At 35.7% G+C, this 23,405-nt stretch overlaps 1 protein-coding gene across 5 annotated transcripts in view; it reads right to left on the bottom strand.

The window, feature by feature from the left end:
• Positions 1 to 23,405, bottom strand: part of SCLT1 (sodium channel and clathrin linker 1) — a 49,028-nt gene that overhangs the window by 15,990 nt on the left and 9,633 nt on the right. For 4 of the 5 annotated variants that reach the window (XR_012633564.1, XM_074905099.1, XM_074905101.1 and 1 more), the window contains 11 exons: positions 22,739 to 22,792; positions 20,063 to 20,133; positions 14,021 to 14,111; positions 13,757 to 13,848; positions 11,888 to 12,065; positions 8,504 to 8,602; positions 6,802 to 6,873; positions 5,802 to 5,876; positions 5,151 to 5,296; positions 3,631 to 3,823; positions 2,066 to 2,262 (listed from right to left, as the gene is read on the bottom strand). Coding sequence is in view for 4 of the 5 variants with exons in the window: in XM_074905099.1 (XP_074761200.1) it covers positions 2,066 to 2,262; positions 3,631 to 3,823; positions 5,151 to 5,296; positions 5,802 to 5,876; positions 6,802 to 6,873; positions 8,504 to 8,602; positions 11,888 to 12,065; positions 13,757 to 13,848; positions 14,021 to 14,111; positions 20,063 to 20,133; positions 22,739 to 22,792 (1,268 nt within the window). In the remaining variant the exon portion in view is untranslated. The remainder of the gene's footprint in view (positions 1 to 2,065; positions 2,263 to 3,630; positions 3,824 to 5,150; positions 5,297 to 5,801; positions 5,877 to 6,801; positions 6,874 to 8,503; positions 8,603 to 11,887; positions 12,066 to 13,756; positions 13,849 to 14,020; positions 14,112 to 20,062; positions 20,134 to 22,738; positions 22,793 to 23,405) is intronic. The other variant, XM_074905102.1, reaches the window with a different exon arrangement.

Below are 23,405 nucleotides of genomic sequence, written 5' to 3'. Positions count from 1 at the left end.
ATAAATGTTTTATCAATCATTCTTGTATTTCAAGCAGGATGGAGCTCATAGCATTCCTCTAGTTGGACAGGCAATAGGTAGAACTAGTCATGACAGACGTTGTGTCACTTGAATAGGAATAAAACTCATTTCAAAGGGAAGCCCCACCACACAGGAAACTGCTATTTGTGAAGGTCACTGGACATCAAATTCACATACTTCTCTAAGAAATATGGAAAACCAAGTTAGAGCAGTGGTAGGATAATATGTTGCAGGCAACGTTTTCAGAAAGTTCGTTGCTCGTGTTTAGAAACTTGGGTTCTAATCCCACTCACCACTGGCATTCTGACAACTAAGAAATGTCAAGCTATGCTTAAAAAATTATGACTACAAAAATTGCATAGGATACTGGAAATATTGTGGTTTGAGCTGAGGATGTGTAAACCATAATAATACTAAAACACGAAAAATCCAAAGATTACTCCAAAGGAAATAAAGGCTAGAATTTGCAGGTTTCCAATTTAATAGGGCAAAAGCTTTGCTTCCTTGTTAGTAAGCAACTTCTAAAAATCAAACGAGAACTATACATGAGTGCATCCTGTACTTTAAATGACTGAAGTTAAAGGGTCATTTCAAATTTCTCAGACTAACAGAACTGCATACCTTGAATTTTTCTTCCAAAACCACTGAAGACACTTCCTAAAAGATAGTGATATATGCAATGTTACATTATTCTCAAATCATTTTAATTTTAAAGAAATGAGTTATGAAATCAGGCCTCCTAGTTTAGAAGTTACTGTGTACCAGTCTGTCAATCTCACCCAATTTTCAAACAATTTTGAAGAGGAAGAGATATTGACATAAACTTCTAGAAAAGTTCTATAAAAATATCTGGCTAATTTAATCTCTAATTTATAGTCTACCTGATCTGACAGTTTCCTGAGCTTAGAAAACAAATAAAGCATAAGGCAAACATATTTTTGCCTCTGTTGAGAGAAAACCCATTTAAAACTCCGCCTCCTACAAGCACCAGCTAGCTGGCTAACCAGAGTGAGTGAGCGTGCGTGTCAGCCTGCAACTAGCCACAGTTTGGTTGTTACTTGCTGGCCATGTGAGGAAGCTGAGGTGGAGTAAGGCAGTACCAGAGAAAGAGAGACACCAAAAAGCCACTGTGCACAGAACAATTCATTTACATTGTAATGCTGTGCAATGCATCCACACACTGAAAAGGCAAACCAAGACAGACATAGATGCCATTATCTCCTATTTCATAAACTGATCAGTGTGGATTCTCAACATTTTTGCATGGATATTACCCTCCAAGTAGAAGCAAACACTATCTATAGCAGTATGCATTTAAAACAAAGATAAGCTTGTAGAATTTATTTCAGACTTAACTTGCAAATGGCTAGTTTCTCACTGGGATACTTCCTTCTCTACTCACTCATTTCCAGCACCACCGTCTTCTCTAAACCAGCTGATGCCTGTCTGTATATAGGCTCACAAGCACCATAGGTGCTTGCGTTCCCCAGCATCTAGGAATGGTATGTAATCTGTCCGCTGCGTGAGAAGCCCTTGTTATTATGCCCTCTCAAAACTTAAAATATTCTTATATTCTGTGCTGGGAATACAAGTATTAGCTAGTTACCTGGCAACCTGTATGAATTAGAAGAAATTAAAGTTTATATCACATTTTTGCTTTGGGCAATCACACAACTCATTTGTATCCTCATTTATGACAGCAACTGCTCAGAACTGAACTGAAAAGCTATAAATGTAGAGGTTTTCGTAATCCAAAACTAAAATTCTCTAAATTGAGCATGCTATAGCCTGAAAGAAAAAATTACAAGTAATGTATTCCATTTACATTTTGCCATTACAAAACTCACACACATCAACAAGATGCAAAATTTTTACTTCAGTGGTAATTTCACGAAGAGCATCAGAAGCTCTCTTTAGAACATTCTTTCTTGTTTTGCTGGAAGCACATCATCTAGTCTGGATGGTTTGCTCTTCAGTTTTTCACCTCAGGTCTACTGCCATACAGCAAACAGTAACTAAAACAGCTTCCAGAAGAGGCACTTACTTTAGCTTACAGATCCTAGCTTCTGTAATTTCAGTAAGACTTTTTGTTTCCTCTTTCCACCGATTTGTTGCTTTTTGCTGAGCTACTAACAGACGTCTAAGTTCAGCAGTAGACTTCTGACTGGTGTCTTCCATTTCCTTAAGTCGCACCTCATATCCATGTTCTTTCACAGCATGCTCATGCTCCATTATGCTTATCTAGAAAAAATACAAATTGGGTACAATCAAGTCTCTCAGTTTTTACTCCCCCCCCCCCCCCCCCGTTAAATTTATAAACATTTGTTGAAAGCATGTAACATAAAATAATTAAACTTGTAATTATATGCTCAAAGAGATACATGTTCCCAAAGCCAATTTAAGCAAATAGTACAACTGACAATAAAGGATAATGAGCTGTGTATGCTTGTTTTTGTAAATAATCTTTATCCTTCTCCCTTGTGTTTTCTCCACAGAAACATGTTCTTTCTTTTTCATCCAGCTAAAATGTTTGGACTTCTTAACTGCATCTAAAATACTTTGTATATCAGAGGAAAATGAAAGCAAACTGTAAATCTTATCTGTGACTATAATGGAAGCCTGTCTGATTAAAATTGAGACAGACAGAGATCTAGCATATGCTTTATAACCACCACCTATCTGTTACAAGACTTTGCTCCTTTGTTTTTAAACTACACTTGACCAAAGGGTTCTGAAGTTGAAACAAGATTTCCTGTTTAGTTTGACTGCTTCCTTTTTCTTGTGGTGCAAAGTAGAAACTGGATTTGAGATGGTCTCCGTTCATAACTTGTAAAGCTGCTTACTGAAGTTCCCATTGCTGCAGATTCTTAGATCCCTTTTCAGTATCTTTATACTCCTGGAGTTAAGAGCAGAGTGGAAAGTACCAGCTGTATGTGTTTAGAAAGCACATCAAAGATCAAAGTTAGTCCCTCCAGAAGCCAAAGGTACTATGAATCTGCTGAGGTTACTATTAATTTATTATCCCATTGGCAGTCTGTTCAGGTGGATTTAATGGAACACATTCAAAAAGAACCATCATTCAAATAATTATCTTGTCTGAAACTATTCATAGAGAAAAATGTGCTCTGTCCAGAACATACAGAACCAATGTTTGACAACCATACTATTAAATTATTTATTAGTTACACACTGCTCTGACAACATGGTGGACATACAAGCAGACACACTCTGGATGAAAAGTCATAGAGAGATTCCTAGCGCTTTACAGACAGTAGATAAATGAAGATCTGGAATTGGAATAAGTGAAATCACTTGAAGGAAAACGTGCTATTATTTAATCTATTCATCTTATAAAAAGAAAAGAACATTTGGGATCTTCTTATCAAGCAGAATTTAATACATATTAAATTACAATTTATTAGCAGAGATTGAGTTACTCAATAGATTCTGAGGTTACACAATGCTACAACAAAATTACTTTTAAGCAGAAATCAGGAAGCATCATTGAAACTTTCATCCTTAATTTAAACCTTCAATGATCTCTTAGAACGGCTGCCTTATTAAGCAAATATCAGTCTTACATTAAAATAAAAATAACATAAACCACACCTTTATTTTAGCTTTTTGTTGAGCCTCTATGGCCAGTTTTCTCAAGCCCTCCATTTCTTTTTGCAATTGTTCATTCTCTTGCTGAAGTTTTAGCCTTTGTTCACTGACAAAGGTACTCTTTTCTCTTTCTGAATCCAGAGTGCTTTGCAATTTACAGATAACTTCCTGGCAACGAGATTTCTCTTCCTCGGAGCTGAAAGAGAAGGAAAGTCTTGTTGGTACTCAAGAGATAAAAACAAATATTGGGACAGATCTTTGGTCTGAATTCCAAAGAAGGGCAACGAAGCTGGTGCAGGGTCTGGAGCACTGGTCTTCTGAAGGAGCAGCTGAGGGAACTGGGGGTGTTTAGTCTGGAGAAGAGGAGGCTGAGGGGAGACCTCATCGCCCTCTACAGCTCCCTGAAAGGAGGGTGCAGAGAGCTGGGGATGAGCCTCTTTAGCCTAGTAGAAAGCAACAGGACAAGAGGGAATGGCCTCAAGTTGCACCAGGGAAGGTTCAGACTAGATATTAGGAAGCATTTCTTTCCAGGAGGGGTTGTTGGGCGTTGGAATGGGCTGCCCAGGGAGGTGGTGGAGTCCCCATCCCTGGAGGGGTTTAAGAGTCAGGTCGACTTAGCGCTGAGGGATCTGGTGTAGTTGGGAACTGTCAATGTTAGGTTAATGCTTGGACTGGATGATCTTCAAGGTCTTTTCCAACATAGATGATTCTGTGACTCAGTACAGCCATTCCCCTGTTTCTTCCTGAAAGCTTCTATCAGTTCAGCATGTTTAATAGACTTGACAGCTAGAACTATGCACAAGTTAGCAAAGAATTTTATCAAGATGACAGAATTCATAAACCCAATCTAATATTGCAGTGATCTCAGTAAAATGTCAACGTGCAACCGAGATTTTAATTTTTATAACATTTCCAGATACCCAGCTGAGGATTGCTCTGGCGAAGTGACAGGACTTATGATCATCAGAGTACAGAAATGAGTGAAGCTTCTACAGAATCCCATACTTTTCATGCTGAAAACAACAGCCCGGTCCAAAGACATGTACCATATTGTACCTTTTACCACTGTATTACTGGAAGTGCAATAATGTCTATTACCTCTGAACACAGACCTGCAAATTCATTATGCAATGTAAACATAGTGTTACGCATGTAATAAGAGATATCATACTGTAAATGAACTTATAAAGTAATAAATTCTGCCTGAATATTTCAGAGTAACTTTTCCTATAAATTGTATTTAAAAATGCAGTAAAGTGCTCCCATTTTCACTTTTTTTGTCAAACAGCTGCTTGCAGTTCTCATCTTGTAAAGAAAACCTTTCATTCTATAGCACGTTATCCCCTTTCATTCGTTCATAGTAAATCATAACTGCCCTTACTTCAGAATTATGGTATCTTGATACTTTTCCTGCTACTGGTTAAAGAGATGTGACAAAAACCTAATGTATAATCAACAGTTTAAATAGTCAGAAATAATTTCAATTGTTTTTCATTCTAATTTCTGTAACATCCATTACTTACTTCATTTCCAGTTGCTTCAGTTTATTTTGCGTTGTCTGTAGACTTAGCTGAAGGTCACCTTTGGTAGTTTCTGCAAATAAGTATTTCTGATGCAGTTGCTCTAGTTTTCTATTGCCAGATTCATTTCCCCTGTCTTCCCGGTAAATCTGAAGAACAAATTTACATGTAAGATCATCTTCACCTTGCACTGCTGACTGGCAGTGTAGTACTGACAAGGAGGCTACTTACTCCTCAGTGTATTCTATTTTCAAGTGATTTAAAACAAAACTGAATTTCTATCAGTTTTGCTGATACTTGGAAAGAAGTTGTCAAAGATCTGGCATTCATTTAGTTTTCTGTCTATTCAGCTCAAGTTTATCTGGAATATGTACCAACTTTCTTTCAGATTAAGTCAAACATATCTCCTTTTACTTTTTACACTTTTCGAAGAACCATGCTTTTTAGTATTTCAGCTTTAAAACACTTCTGGATTAAAAAAAACCCCTAAAACTTAAAATAATTACATGAAGATTTACAATTAAGAAGCCCTACTCGAGAAACAAAGTAAGAAAATGAAGGGGAAAAAAACCCCATCCAAAATGGGAAAATATCAATGTAACTTTTCCTTCTGAAAAAGAGAACATGATGTCAAAATGCATGTAGTTCCCTTACCTTTTCAAGCTCTTCTTCCACTGCTCTCTTTTCTCTAATGGCTCGTTCAATTTGACCCTGTTTTTCTCCACATTCCTATTAAAAAAATTATTTAAAAAATAAATTTAATAAAAAATAACTCAAAAATTCAAGAAGTGCCAAAGCCAAAACCCAGCCATTGTAAACGTAATTCTTGCTGCTGGTATGTGTACATTTGATTATATTTACCTGCTCATCAGTCTCATTTGCTATGTAGATCAAGACATGTAATATAAATTTTTTTTATAAAGTTAATCCATAAATATGTGCATATGCACCAAGCTCTTTTGATCTCAACATAATTTGTTAAAAGTTCCTGGTTCCTTCAAAAATATCATGATTATGATGCACAGACCTTCTCTTAGAATACTTTATCAACTTTCATATACTTCCTTTCTACATACTCAACAATAGATATGGAATACTCAGCTGACCATGCTTTATCTATCTCTGAAAGAAACAGGGATACTTAAGAAATGCCATCACATGGGAAATATTTTCTAGAGCACAGAATCTCACTGTCAAGATGCTTGTGAACTACAACAAGAATATGTGTAACTCAAGGAATTAACTTGCACAAAAAAGTAGGTGGATTTGCAGAACTGTATTATTTCATGCAAAGTCGGGCAAATTCTCAGTAAAAGTAAGATATGATTGTATAAACACAAGGCAAATCTGTAAATTAGGAATGAATTTTCAAAGCAAATACCCTTTACATCTGAATATGAATCTCTGCATTGACTGTTAAGACACTGCACACAGTCGCTTTTGTCAAGTAACATGAAAGACTCTGTATGTTGCATTAATGCCCGGAGAAGTGCAGGAAGTGCTATACAGTAATAAAGCTGTCCTACACAATTACACATTAAGTATATTTTAGTTCACTTACTTTCACCTGAATTTAGTATTTTACTTGATGAACAAAAACTAGAAGTCTCAAATGTTTTGCTATCAAAAATACTTTCATTGGTCAACACCATACCATCTGAAGAGCTGAAAGTTCTTCTGTTAGTCGAGAAATCTGCACATTATATTGCTTCTTTGCAGAATCTACCTGTGATCAAAAACAAAGTAAAACTAAAAAATTAATCCCATGAACGATTTTTCCATCCTGTTTTTTTATATATATATATTGCCTATGTGTGGTGCATGTATATCTGGGACTGCAATAACTGACAAATCTTACTACATAAATGTTAGCATAATTGTTTATTATCAATCCATACTACTTTAATTCAGGGTGCTTAAAAAAAAAGTGGAAAGGAAGACATCACAACAAGGCCTTACAAAAAGAACAGTAAGACTATCAAGAAAGCTGCTGTCCATTAAGTGCAAGATATCTGCAATTTCTGTAACATATTTTTAGATCATATAACAAAAGAAGTATTTGGTAATACCTGAAGAAACATGACAACTCATAGTTTAGAATGTTACTTTCTATGCTTTTGATAGATTCTCTTTCACTGAGATAATTTCATTAAAAATAAGAAATAGGGCATTTCTAAATGTCTAAATTCTGATTAGTAAATCACTGTCACACTAGTTGCCCTTTAGCTCTCACATCTTCTCCAAACCGTGTATGACATTAAATAGTAATCCACGCAATTTTTGTGATTCTTTCAGGTAACCACCAAATAGAAGGCACAAACCATCTTTATCCTCATTTTAAAGGCTCTGAAAATTTAGGCAGTGTGTTCCTGAAACCTCTTGAAATGGAAAGAAAAAGAATCCTTTCATCCCTATACAGTACATATGCACATTGTGTCACGGTGAAGAAAGTGAAAGGAGGCAAAAATCAATTACACCACTGAAAACTTACACATAAGGTTGCTTTACACTGTCGTCCACTTGCAACAAAAGACACTGTCGAAACATGTCTGTAATGAGCCTTTTACTTCCTCTGGAGGAAGGTTAAAATAAAGCAAGTCTCTTTGACATACAAATAATTACTGAGAATCTCCAGATAGATTAGTCTGCATTTTAACTGCAGATGGGACACAACATGGAGAAAATTAATTTTGTGACTAGTCTTTTATCAGAAGAGCTTCAATATTTCAGCTGCTTGTAATAAGAAAAACCATAGAGATGACAACATTTTTTTTAAAGTAATTTCTCTACCAAATTCTGGTTTTTAAGTGTGCTATGACACTGAGCCTTTTGATCGTTAGCTGCACTTGGCAGAAGAGTCTTACCTGCCTAACTAGGAGAGTATTTTTAAGTACTGAGATGCCAAAATCATGATTAACTTTCCACAGGTCCTACTGTCTGAACATACAGGATAAGATTCCATCAGCAATTTCCAAGATGAGGCCACATATCCTAAATTAAATACCTTGATACCAACACAACACTCAGTCTGCTGATGTGCTAATGAACAAAAGCTCTGAAATTGAAGTGACATTCTTTACATCTTCACAGTGCAGCCTTCACTATACCACTGTCTGCACAGGCATCAACATTTTTGGTTCTTGTGAGATTTAAGAATAACATTTAGTTTAGAAGAATATATGCCTAGATAACAAAGCTGAAGAGTACAGTACTGTCAGCATGCTGACTTGCTACCTGTATTATCGAAACACTTGCAAGAAAACTGCTCATGGTAACCTTGCACCATCAACAGCTTTTCATGCTATGGAAAACTAAAAAAAAACAACTTTCCCTTCTTTCTAAATATCATAACTTACTGCCTTTCTAATTCTTGCAGCAGTATCTTCTGCAAGTTGAGACATCTCATCTTTCATTTTTTTGATTTCCTCTTCCTTTTGTTTCTCCCCAAAGAGTGCCTAGAAAAAAATAACAACTTGAAATACTACCGATAATATTTCAGTGGTGACATAGTATCCAGCACTGAGAGAAGAAACCACATATAGTCACTGTTCAAAAAACCTTTTTTCCTTTTTACTTCGGAGTAGCTGATAGTGAGACCCAACAAGAAAACAGGAATGGCAAGAACATTTTGCACATTCTTGTAAATCAGAATGCACATAAAGTTAAGTGTCAGTAGATGACTTTTTCTATTGGGACTTTCAGATTTTGACTGGGCATGGAATTATAAAGAAGGCGGCAAAGGAACTCAGACCAAAAGGCAAGACTACTCTGCAATGTTCTCATCTGGGGCCAGGATCTGTAATTAAAAATGTCAACAGGGACACATAGAAAGTTCTCTGTTAGAAAACTGAATACCTGTATATACACACATGTGGCCCTACACATAGCTAGACATTATTTATGGTTGATATACTAAGTTGTCCATCTCCCAGAAAACCAACAGTGAAGGAATAAAAATTTATAAGCAACTAAGAAATGTGTATGCAGCCCCTTTCATGATGGATTATAATGAACCAAACAGCTCTTCAGCATGAAAGAATGGCAAGAATTACAGAATAAGGCACAGCAAAGAACCCTTCCTCTGGAGGATGCAATAAAGTTACTGATGAAAAAGTAGAATAGGGGACACTGGTCTGAAGAGATTACAGAGTATAGAATTCTTAACAGGTCAGATGAAAAATCTTACGTGGCACAACCAGAATATGTAGATGCATAAAAGACGACATAAAAATGTCCCTAATGGATAATATAAATTCAGTCTATAGAAGGTTACCCACTTGAGGCAGTAACATGCCACTTCATCGGTCATACTCTCTTTTACTGCTCCCATTCAACTTTGTACTTTATTTCTCAAACTACTCTTTTAATGTATGTTATGCTGCATTTCTTTAATCCTGTTCATTAATAAACTTCCCAGTTTGAAAAAATCAGGATGCTTTAGCCAGAGCAGTAAATTAACAAGTCTGTGAGAATTCCAGTTTATTACTACTACAGCATTAATCTAAACTGTTACTTAGAACAAGACACTTATTTATCTGTAACTGTCCAGTTACAATCTTAAGAGATGCAATTTACATCACAATAATTTTTACCGGGCCACTTCATTCTGTCAGCTTCATGGGAGTTCACAGCAAGTAGCATCAAATGATCTGCTGAACTACTTTTGGATGAAAACTGGTGTTCTAATACTGCTCTGATGTACTAATATTTAGCAGAGGAAATGTGTTTTATACTCCTTACCAGTAATTTTCAAATGAAAAAGCGTTTTCTGTTTTTTAAACTCTGAAAAAAATTATTTTTACCTTTCATTCTTGATATTCTCCCCACTACTGGGCTGTAGGGAAATGCTGTTAAGGATCAAAATATCTTACTAAGTAAAAGGAACTGACAAGTCCAAAGGTGGCCACCAAGAGCTGGAGCATGTAAAACTTCATTTTTCACCCCTTTCTGAACCAGAGCCTAACAGGTAAAGGGAATTGTAGAAGATCAGTTCATAAAGCAAATGAGATGCAGAAAGTTATGAGGAAATTATGACAAGATGCCACCAAAGCATTTCCTAAATGCCTTTAAATATATGAGAAGAAAGACTATTACAGGATGATAATCCTCTTCGTGTAACAAGCAGAATCACAGAAGTTTAACTGCAGTAACAGCCAGAACCCTAAAGCTTTGTCAATATTTTAATCTATTCTGTAAGCAGGCCAGAAGGTAGCAGCATCTCTTTAAAGAGATTAGCTCCCTTTTCTGTCAGAAAAAAGGAGGCAGGTCTGCCTTCTTTGTCACAGAACTGAAATCAGCAAGAGCAACACTAACTTTAATATTCCAGCTGTTAAAAGTAAAAATCTAGTTTAGATACTCAGAAGGCTCCTCAAATTTGAAAAGCAACTTCAGACTAAAAGGGAGTATTTATCTCCTTAACTGCTCAACAGTTCAACATGTTAGCTCAAACAGAATGAATTCTAACATTCTCCATTTATTCCCATAGGCATTATATAAACTGGGTTTCACTAACTGATGGCTACAATCATCAGATGTCCATTAAAATTCTGTCTTGCCAGCAAACAGAACTCATTAGATTTCTAAAAGTCTGAACTCAAACTGAAGTTTAGAATTAAAAGACAAAGAGCCCATATTAGACAAAAGTTTACCAAGCCCTGTATCCTACCTCCTAAAGGGGCAAACTGCAGATACTTCAGGAAAGTTAAGAACTGGGAAAACAGGGTGACTAGGTTTTTTTGATTAAAAGACATGTCAAGATTTGCTGGATTAGACACTGTTCTTTAGGAAGTTCTGGTAGATTGTCCTGTCCTGAATGTGACTGTTTTCATATCTATACTTTTGGCATACACATCATCCTGTGCCACATATTGTTGAATCACATAGTGTTTATAAAAATTTATTTTAAGGCCTCTCCACATATCTAGCTTTCTTTGTTGACTCCTCCCGCACTTTCCTAATTCTCCTATGTCTTGCCTGAGACGGGCTGATCAAAACTGCACATGATGGTGCACTTTGATGAAAGGCATCTTTATTTCTCTCATTCTGCACATTCTATTAATTGTATTGAGCACCACTGAGGATTGCATGAATGTGTTCTTAGGAGATATCCACACCATCGCCTAAACCATTTGACTTGTAAGACTAAATTCAGCACCCAGTGTGGCACCCTGGAACTTCTTCTGCCATTTTACAATACATTAATATATACCTTCACAATCTTTTTCCTGACTGCAGGCTTCAACCACTCATTATTTAGTCACTTTTCCAGATTTATTCTCAATAATTAAGAACTGAACACAGAACTCACTCTCTTGGTGACCTATGTCCATCATATAATAAAAAATCCCTTTAGTTTAGCTCTTCTTTCCTCACCACTTATAAATTTATAGCAGGACTTTCCTTTTTATTCTGACAGCCCAATTTGTTTATACATATTTGCTAAGAAATTCTGTCAAAATTTTTTGAAAATTCAAGTTCAGGTACAGTAGTACCACTTAGATCACTGTAATCCAGGCACTCAACATATTCTTTGAAATTTATACCGAATGACAAGTCTAAGTAAGATATGGTTATATCACTGTTCACTATTTTACGCGTTGCTAATTTTAGTACAACAGACATAAAAGAAGCTTGGTCGTGTACGCCATGTGTGCCTGCAAGAATACATCATCAGGCACTTCACAACTCTAAGTGATGAAAGTATCCTAATACCTAAGAAATATCTTAATCTGTTGCCTTACCTGACTTTTCTGTAGGTTAGCTTCTTCTAAGAGCTGTATGCAGTCTTGCACTTTTGCAGCAGCATCATACTTCTCCCTTTCTAGATTAGCATACTTTGTCTGAAGCTCTCCAATTTGTTTCTCCAGGGCTGTTCTTTCTGTTCTCACTTGTTCAGCGTTTTGGACAGTAACACGTAATCTACAAGATTGTAATAATTTTACTCATTTAACAGCAAGATGCTTGATTAAGACACTAATTCTTTCAAACTAAAATAATATGAAGTATTTATTCTTAAATTGCCAAAACTGCATTCCTGGTTTTCTGCTTGTTTTTGGAGAGAGTCTTTGAGCTTGATATTCATCAAGTCCTAGAAAGAAACAGAATTAAAGGAGTGAACTCAACGTTCTAATCTCAGAGGAACCTTAGAAGAATGTTGCTTATCCTGGGATACATCACTGGAAATGTTCTATATTAAAACAGAATACAACAGCCCCAGAAGGAATAAAGTTTTCCTCTGTGGAGGAAATGGAATAATTGGATGTGGGCAATGAAGTTGCAGCTATACCATTAGAACAAGAAAACCACTGGTAATTTTACAACAGCTCAGAAATTCTTATTGTTTAATTATAATTGTCAGTATTGGTAGGCATGAGAAGGCACAAGATTGCCTCAGGGGTATCCTCAAAATAAAATATCTCGGGAAGTTCCACAGATGCTGCTGGTTCAATAAAGTGCATGGTTCTAAATACCCACAGTGAGCACTTTGGCAACACTTGGGCTGCCTTTTGAAGCAGCCATGCTTTTTTACTTTCTAACATGTTTTATTACAAACATACGAAGAAAGACAACCACTCGATTTTTGTAGAACCAAAGCACAATTTTTGTAGAACCAAAAACCTACGGAAAATAATAAAACTAGCTAACTCTTCAAGACATTCTAAAATAAACTTAAGAGCCTCCACAATGCTTAGGCCAGTGATATTCATCAAGCAGAGGTAGCCACACAAGCCTGAGCAAATCCTCGAGGCAGTACTTGACCACATAGTCACAAGGTTTGTTCCCCACTAATTATTTGGTTTCTAGAGTTACTGAAGACTGTGTAATAATGCTCACAAGGCTGTAACCAAGAAGGGAAGATGAACAGTCACACAAATATTTCAGTAAGAAATTTACAAATTCTTCTGACCTATCAGGTTATTTCACTAATGTTCAACTGTTCGTGATACTTGAATCAAAATCACTGCGCTCACCTAAGTGTCATATCCTTGGAGAGTGAAGGAGAAAAAAAAAAATCCACACGGAAGAACCTGATCGAGTCTTAGATCTTCCAGTAGATAGTGCTGGAAGTAAAGCTCTACTCCTCAGCAGATACTCAAACTACTTCTGTAACTATAATTTATTGTTAAGAAGTGTGCTTTAACAGTTTTATTAAGTAATCTTTTTTGTATGAAGATTGCTGAACTAAAACCTGAAACCAAATCTTAATTAACACAGAAAAAAAAAAATAAAAATAATCTGTATTCACCTCAAAACCAGCTAGTCTACATAAACATTTTCAAATTTCAGTCTGAATGTTTTTCTTTAGAACTTCACCTAAAGCTAATGACAATTCAGTAACCAGAATTTATGTACTAGAATTAAAAATATATGCCTCATTTTTTTCTCCATTACAGTTAATAAAATCAGATAGTCTATCATTTTGAATACACTGAAATTAAAAGCTGTCTGAAAGACTGCAGAATAGAACGAATAAGATAGAGAGCAGTCAGACTTAAGTATTTTGAGAAAACAGAACTGCTCAGAAACACAAAATCCAGAGACTGAAAAGAAGTTGTATTTTATCTCACTTGCATATATTCTGTTATTAACACCCAATGAGCTATCTTTACCTTGTTTCTAATTGTTTTATACTAGACTGCATTTGCTGCAGGCGTTTGTCAGATGCTGCTTCTCTTTGCTGAGCAGATATCACATCTTCTTCCTAGAAAGCATATATGTGTTATCCAGACACCATCTGAGCTTCCCTGAACAAATTTAAGATATACTAACATAATACAAGTTAGAGAACAACTTGTGAATAGTTTAACATCAGCATTCAGATAACTGACTAGCCGTTCAATTGCAACAGAAAAGTATTCCTTTCTCTACAATACCTTTCTTTCCAACCGGCCTTGAAGCTTCTCTGTCAATCTGGTCATTTCACCAATCTTAGCATTTGCTGTCTGCTTATCTATTTTGGCCTGCCTGTATAAAGAAAAAAGTCTATGAATCACATTTCAATTGTTATAGGGGAAAAAACTGGCTCTATTACAACTCCGCTGAAATAGCTGTGAAAGACAGTTAGGTTTTGTAATACTGTTCCTACAGGGCAGAAAAGGTTTCCCCCTTCTCCTTCTTACTATGTGGCACAGTGAGAGAAGAGTACCAAATTCATGAAACAATTGTCCTGTGGAAAAGACTTCTTAAAGATAGCTTAACAGGAAGGTGTGTGTGTGTTGATCAAATATTTAGGGGGACTAGGCAATCAAAAACTTTAACTTAATTCAATAACTTAAATATAATTGGCTACAGATACTTAATAGAGAAATCTTTTTCAGAATCTTACTTTCTAAAGCATTTCAATTAGGAATTAAAAAAAAATCAGTAACGACTTCTGAAGAATTTAACTGATGTACTTTGTAATCTAAATAGGTTTTATGAGCTGAAACATAAAAAGAAAAAAAGGACTAGTTAATGAATCAGACTTTCTCCTCAGTAGAAAAGCTTATTGAAATAAGCAACACTCGTACTCCTCCGACTTGGGAACAGAAAGACAGAGAATTTCACCTGGGGTGTAACCCATTTATTCAGGCTGTGTATTAGGCTAAATTTAAAGACCAGTGATTGAATGCATGATAAAGTTAAAAAAGACCAAACATATTAGATAAACAAACACAAAGTGGAGCACTAATTATTATGAAGGAAGCTAAAAAATACTTAATTCAAGCAAATATTCCTTATAGAGATAATAATATGGATTTAATGGCATAAAAAGAGCATATTATACCTGTATGAAAATCTTAAGCAAAATATACATAATCCCAGCAATTCCACAGCAAATACTTACATTCATCTTAATTAATCAGAAAAGCTAATTTTGTTCTAATTTCTTAAAAACCAAAACCCAGGATAACCATTCTTAGACACACCATCCTCATTGCAGGTCCAAAACTTTGATCTTACTCCAGCCAAACCATGCACCTTTCTTCTACAAAAAGTATTACTGAATTTATGAGAACTTTAAGTTGCTTCCTCAAAAATATTTAAAACGGGCTGTAAAACAAAACAAAAACTCAAAACCCAGCATAAGAAGGGAAAAATAAGAAAAAATATGAGTCATAAAAACTCAGAACACCTTATTAAAAATGCATTTTAATGACCAAATTCAGAGATGTGTGTTTAACGGGCAACAAACTGATTCTAAAGATGCACTTCTATTTTTTCACTGTGCATTATATCTTTAAAAGAATCTTGGCGAGTCACGTCTGTTTAAAAGCTTTAAGATTCTGAAATGCAGATACACGTCCCAGCAAGGCCAAGTTTCTTAGTTTATATGTTTTATCTACAGATCTTTTAAAATATTTCATTAGACTATAGATGAAAACATTTTTAATACTTGCAGCTAAACTCAACAGTTCACATCACCGGAGAAGATTATTTGATCACTGACTGTTAATCATCCCCTCTCCAGAGATGGCTGCTAGTAGTTAATTCCAGAGAACAATCATGTAGTGAACTAAATTATTAACTGTTTACAACAGAGCTTCAAAACACTAAAGCACTAATAAATGTTTTAATAAAAATTCTAGCATATAAGTGAAATCTGTTCAAACTTAACTTCTCTACAGAAATACATCAAATATCGCATTGTCTCTATGCATGGCAGATTATGACACTTTAATAGCTAGAGTAATAGTACATAAATAGGAGACAAGTAGTACAGTGTTACTGTACATTTTACATTGAATTTATGTTAACATAGATGAGAAGCAATGACTCAGTTCTCAAACACTTCTTCAGGGGTATTTGCTCAAATTTAAATTTTTTTATTTTGGGTAAGGTCAACTTCTGATCTAAAGAATAAAATCTAATATCAACCTGAAAATAACTTCCAACAGAACTCTTCATTTGGTCTCCTTTTCCCCAGATTACCTGTCAAAACTTATTCTAGCCGTCCTCCTTTAGACACGCATTCTGGAGATATAGAATGTCAATATGTCAGGAGCACGTTTCAAGTGTTTTATGGCTACGTGTGTCAGATTGTATACTTTGCTATATGTTAAGATTAACATATCTAAAATTTATCAACACGCTATCAATTCAGCAAAATGAAAAGCTCCAAAATTACACTTAATCTATGCTATACAAACCTAAATCAAGCCTGAATTGTTATAAACAAGTTGGTTTTTAAAAAAACCACTTCTCCTCTTCAGACTTGATACTCTATCAACATAAATCAATGTAAACTTATTAAAAACATCCAAAAGGATTAGAATTGTCTGCAATATATGCTATATAATCCATGCAAACAACATCTATGCAACTTCATGTTAGTGAAGCAACTGGTGAAAATATTCCAGACTTCTTTGAGAATCACTGCAACACTTACTTTAGAGCTATACAGAGCTGCTGTCATGAGCTTTGAGAGTATAACATAGTAATGGTTGTAGGGCTGCAAGAACTTTTAGCTGATCTGAGAAGAACATCAGTGTAATCACTGCCCATAATTAGAGATGCAAAATCCCTTTGAGAGCCACTTTGCCCAAAAGTGAGAACACTATGGGGAGAGTAACAATGACAAAGGTTGGTCATGATCACCACCAGCCAAACAGTTAGACTTCTGAGATGACAGGTTGAAAGGAAACATGAAAATTTGTGACTGTGGGTTAACAGACCCTAGCGTGACAGCCCAGCAGTGAAGCGGTGTTTGATCCTGCCAGGAGTCACCCCATGGGCATTGTCACCTTCTCTCAAGACTGAGAACAACCACCCCACCAGACCCCAGGAGTAGCCCTGCACCCAGCTGGCAGACTGACAACCCGGGGTGAAATAAACAGGGACCAACATACCAGGTGTGTCTATGGGAACTCACGGGGTGCTTGCTCAGCAGAGCACAACTAGCAGACTTGAGGAAGAAGCACAGGTACACACCTAGAGCTGGAGCACACACACCTCAGGCAGGAGGGGTGTGAAAATAGGAAAACACGTACTGCCAAAAAAGAGAGTATCTGTGCACATATATCCCTGCTTCCTCTGAGAGAGGGTGTGTGCACCTATGTAAGAGCAAGCAACAAAAATCATGTGAAATCAGTACTTCATAGGGTCAATTACAGAAGGCTGTTTATACATTTGTGTCTGTTTATTAATATATTACAAATGCCTAGTATCATGGTTTACCTTTTATATTATTAATATTGATCATTAATGTATAGGCCAGTGATTGTCCATTTACTGATTAGTGTCATGCAGTTAAGTGCTTTGATCGATTTAAGCCACATGTTGAACAGTCTTGTCCAGCTAGAACATACTAAATGAGAAATTAGTGTTCTGAAAGGATAAGGCAGATGACTACTCCAGCCCTGTGGATACTTAGATGGAAGTCTAAATTAATTCACAATTTCACTAATTATAAAACAGCAATTAAAAATATGCATATATATTTGGGCATGTGTAAGTAAAAGCACAGATCAAGATGGTCCACCAGCTTTCAGTCAGTCCCAGGGACTTCTACCTTTTAATATATCTTCTTCCTGAAGCAGTAGTTTAAGCAGAAAACATGCAATTCCCTTCTACTGTCCACACTCATGGCCGTATAGACAGTTACACACAAGGATGTGTGTATGCATGGCTAGGAATCAAAGAGTGTAGCCATTGTGGTTGTCATGCCATACTCTAAATTTTTTCATCAAAGTGGTATCATTAAGGAATTTCATATAACTCCAAGGATCAAGCCTAAAGTGTAAAATGAAGATGAGACCAAAGGAAATCATGACATCTGTTAAGTTTGACAAAACCATTCAAGCGGCTGCTCAACCACAACCTGAATGATTTTGAGTTTTGGGTTTTTTTAAAAAATATTTTGGTTTTGGTTGTTTTTTGTGTTTTTTAATCAAAACCACTGAGAGTTTTAGAAATGCCATAATAAACTGAATGTTGATAGCATTTATTGAATGCCTAAAATTGGTTCAGTTAATGCTAACTGCTTTCATACCCACTTATTACATGAGTCAATGTAAGCACATCAACGCAGGACCAAAGATTTATACCTGAATGAGATACCAAACCAGTAATTTAACACTAACATCCTCAGCAAGGAAAGAAATTCCCAAAAAGTAAGGATATGAAAACGTTGTTCTTTCCCTTTTAAGAATTAAGTGGTAGCATACACAAGCAAGTTGCAAGTGATGACCGCGTCTGGAAATACTTTATTTTAGCAAATACCCTGAATAGCACCTTTCATCTTTGATTGCTCGTCACCACCTTTTCCTTCTCCAGAATACATTATTTTTGAAAAAAGATTTTCCATGGAAAAATCTTGGCTAATAAAAATGAGAGACGCTAACAAGTCTGCCACAAAAACACATCGTCAGTGATTAAGGTAACTTGGCATTTGTAAGCAGGTTCTGGTCCTAAATTTATTGTATAAAGGAAATCTAAAAATAAACGTTATTTGAAACAAATACAATTCAAGTAAACCATAGTGTACCAAGTAGGGGATGAAAGCTTACTACTAGAAGCAGCTAATTTTTATTGCTTTAACAGCAAGAAAGTTTAGACACAACCAATCTCAAAAAAAGACCAGTTTTTAAATTGATTAATAAATATCCAACAATGATCAATATTCAGCACTAATGAATCTGTTCATTCACTCTAAACCTGTATCTTTTACTGTATTATGACAGAGTAACTTTAACGTCTACAAATAGTACAACTAGATTCATTAAACAGATGCTGAAATATGTATGATGCGCAATCTTTACGGTGATAATCACTTAGCATTACAAGAGATCCAGTAGCTCTTCAAGCAGTATTTTTGTATGGGTTTGGAAGAGAGAAGAGGGAACATCTGATGCAGACATTCTTTCTTAGAGGGATAAAATCAGTATCAGCATGCATTCAGCCAACCTAGGATTCCAAATATCAGCATTACCTGCAGAAGCTGCATACAAAATTGAGTGCATGAGCAAACATAGTCACCTTTAAGTGCTTACACAAAAATGGAAGTTATTTTTTATAATTTTTGGGGTGATATTCTTTAAAATCAAAAGAAAAATTAATTAAAACATTGTAGCAGTCCAACCATGTTAAATATTTTAAATTACAGCATCAAAAGAAATTGCAATCACTAAAATCAAAGGAAAATTTAATAATGAAACTAAAATTTAAGTACATTGTAAATTTTAAGCTTATAAACTCAGAAGTGTATTTTTAAAAGCTTATTACCTAAAGCTTTAGGTAATGCTATACCAAAAAAAAAAAAAAATCACTGGTTGATAATGAATCTGTTTCCTTCTTATTATCAATCTACAAATCCACTATTTAACTGAAATTAAATTCTAGTTTGACCTCAGCTACCACTAATTAAAACAGTTAACATATACAGTAAACTGGCATTGAACAGACTATGGCTGTAAATACAAATAAATACCTGTGACAGGGTTTTTTCTCATTCACTTTGATATACTTCAGGAATATAATTAACTGTTTCCCTTACCTGTAACTTCAGAAGAGCCTATGGTTTAGATCTCTTTATTGAGAAAGAGTGAATGGAAATTTTATTAAAAACATTAAAACTGTGAACATTCAAATTTCAGAAATGAGTAATTATGTAACTGGATTCTGAGCAAATTGTATTCTAATGAAAACCTACCTTCAGAGTCAATCTTGCTGCGATACTGACACTTTTTTCATTTTAAATCAAATGTCAAATGTTGAATATTTCAGGAAACAGCTGAACCAAACAGTGCTACCCAGAAATACACTACCCTCACACTAATGATGCACACATTTGTAACAAACTTAAGAGGAATTAACTGAAACCGTTTTAACTATCACTATCAAGTCAATTTGCAGTACAAACAAGGCCCACAATACAGCAGCAAGTTAGAGAAAGCTATAGAAAAGATAAATGATTTTTAAAATTGGCTGGTTTATACCTCAGTTGTTTTTGTAGCTGCTCTAGTTCCACATTCTGTTGCATTACAGTTTTCAGAAACTGTTGACAGCTCTGAAAAACAAGGAGACATTTGTAACATTTGCCTTATTGTTTTGAAAATATTATGTGTTCAGAATTGTTATAGGGCATTTCTACAGAATATAATACAATCAAAATAGCCAATAAGGTCTATTTAACACTGTGGCTGGTCTCCAAGTGCCAAGGTTTAGGTAGAGTATTTTAGAAAAGCAAATGAAGAGTGATATTACCTAATCCTTCCCTTTTTTCCAACCTTTTGGTAGTGTAAGAACTTCCGAAATGAGAACTGTAATAGCATTCCCATCTAGTTTAGGTGTCTAGCATACCTTGTGACAATGACTACCACAGTGGACCACATGTTGCTGGAAACAATTCCTTTCTTTTAGAGACAAGAAACAAGGAGCAATTGCTCCTCCCTCATTCTTTCTATACCAGTCATAGTGCTGAAGGGGACATTCTCAAATGAGAAGACAGTCGAAGGAAAATCACTTCGTACTTTTTGTTACCCTACTAACCTTTACTAGATCTTACATAGACCTTACACTGAGATATTAGAGATGACCACACCTGCAGGCACCATTCAAGAAGCTACTATACTGTGGACTTATGCACAAAATATTCCTTCGCACCCTCCTCTCAATAATTGCTAACGTTCTTCTTGATTTTTTTGACTGTTAAGAATTGTTTTCAGACCCTTCCTAATTCTCAAATACCTTGAGTGGTTAATTTCAAGACCAGAGTACCCAAAGTGAAAGCTCCCTCTTACCCACATAATTTTGTTTTTATTAATACCAGTGAAATGTCAGACAAAATTTACCCAAATACCCAATATCATGAGTACACTGAGAACTCAAAACGAGTATATTTCTCAACATCATAAGCTATTTCCACAAATTTCTGCAGTTTACCTCAGTTTTCAGTACCCTGTTTAATAGTTTAACATCAGTAGTGAACACTGGTACCTCAATACTCAATTTAATTTCCAGAACACTATGCTGATCAACTCTAACCTGAGCACATCTAGGAAACACAGCTGTTTTACCACAATAAAAAACCTGACTAATTAATTACTCTGTCTCTTCACTTCCTATTTTTCAGTTTGTTAGTTCAAGAAAGGGTATGCTTCTTAATTGCATGACATATATATGCCTTTGGTAACAGACCTTGCTAAATGTATTTTTGATAACAAACAAATGGATTACATTTATCTTAACATCGTCTGGTTCATCTCTTTCAAAGAGTTCACTCTCTCCTCTCCACATCATCTCAATTTTATGATTTTAAGCATTTGGTGATTCTGATTTTTTTGAGGTACCTATTACTTATTTGCTTGTAACACCAGATCAGTCTGTAACTTCCAAATCCTCAGCAAAACTGCTTTAAAAGCTCATAATAGTATTTGCTTGAGATAGTTTTCAGGCAGACCCCCCCCCCCCCCCCCAACTAAAGTATCTATCTTCAGAGAAAGTTAATTGTGAGACCATCACTGACTACATAAGGCAAAAGTTCCTCTCTGACAGCATTATTTTGCTTTTATCAATACTAATGAAATAGCTTGTAAATAGGACAACTGCTTGCAAGATACAATTCTGTAGTAATCTGCAATATACTACTCAACCTTGGCAAGGGCTCAATTGGAGTATCGTGCCCTTTCCAGCACCATAGCTTAAGAATGATGGAAAGAATTTAAAGGTAAGCAAGAAGAATGGTTAGGCATTTTGAAAACATTGTCAGAGAACATTTAAAGAGTTGACTTGCTTGAACAGAACAGAAAAAGCAGGGAAAAGGAAAAGATGGCAATATAAAAGTTTTCAATAACAGAGGCACCATGACAAAGACTGCAGTAATCCTTCCTTCATACCTACAAATATTTCACACCAAAGAAACAGGCTTGTATTTTAAGAAGAGGTCAGATGTGATGAAAAAAGGTTCCAGCGATAACGACAGAAAAGAATACACTGCCTAGACGAGGTTAGGAGTCTTTTTGCACTGCCAGTATCCAAGACAAACATTAATCAGAAATAACACAGAAATCATGTCTTTCAGAGAAGCCGTTCAGCCAGAAACTTCAAGTCTTCTACCTCAGTGTTTCCATATTAAAATTGTTTGTCAATCCTGGAAGTCTTAGGCTAAAGCTCAGAGACTAAGAAGGCTCACAATTGAAGGATATGGATGAAGCACTAGAAGATGAGTAGAGCTTAGAAAAATCCCTGAAAGTGTCAACGACAAAGACACTGAAGCCAGCAGTGCCAAACTAGGCATCGATAAACATGTGACTGAGCTAGTCTATATACTGTCATCATTTCTCCTTTGTGAAGATGGTTTTTAATGTGTGACTGCAGTACGCTCACCACATACTAAAATTCTGAGTGTAAGCTTACTACTGACTTCCTGAAGAGCGAGCTCACATTAATATTAAGGAACTAACCTCACAACCAGCCTGACCTGGTGTTTGGAGTTCAGGAAAAAAAGCCATTACTACTTGATTTTTGAAGATCCCTAGAGAAGTCTGGAAAGCTGAGTGGCACAATTTCTTTTCCAGTCAAGTATATATGAAGGACTTTTTCCTTTTATAATTTGAGGCTCTACTAGGGGAAAAAAAAAATTACCAGGTCACTGTTCAGAAAGTTTTACTTACCAACTCCATTTTATCATGGGCTATATGCACTTGCTGAAAGCCAGTCAGTTGATCCTAGAAAGATAATTCAGAGCTTCTTATAATCATTATCATCATAAAGAGCGTGTAATTAGAAAGTTTCACAGTCAACTGAAAACAGTTTCAAAAAAACGTATATATGTTGCAGGAAATTCTATGGGCCTTTGTAGATTTTGATTAGATTGCTGTTAGTTGTCGACCTAGTAATCTGGAAAATGAGATTTACTACTGAAAAATGTATCAATTTCACTCAGTTACTAATTGCCTCCTTCCAAAACTCATACACACTCACTATCCGAATATGAAAGCATACACGAGTACTGCCTTTGAAGATCCACACAGACTACGATGCTACTATAAGCATTTTTGCTAGGCACAGTAGCAGACATGCACCCCTTAATTAAAAAATGCCTGTATGGACATGTTTACTTTGCTCTTTGACATATAGGATGTTTGTATTCATACAAAAAATTGTTCAATTAAACTCCTGAGTCCCTGAACATGAACTCTGTCATCCTAGGAAAACTATCATAACACAGAAAAATCACCTGCAGCATGTCAAAATGTCTTCAGAGCACAGAGAGGACTCAGGTCCCTGAGCTGGAATACCTACTAATCGTTTTGTGTTATCTAACAGTCTCAAGGTCAA

The sequence above is a fragment of the Athene noctua genome, chromosome 4 (assembly GCF_965140245.1).
Source record: "Athene noctua chromosome 4, bAthNoc1.hap1.1, whole genome shotgun sequence".
NCBI lineage: Eukaryota > Metazoa > Chordata > Aves > Strigiformes > Strigidae > Athene > Athene noctua.
Note: the sequence above shows the minus strand (reverse complement) of the source record. Positions and strands in the feature narration are given on the sequence as shown.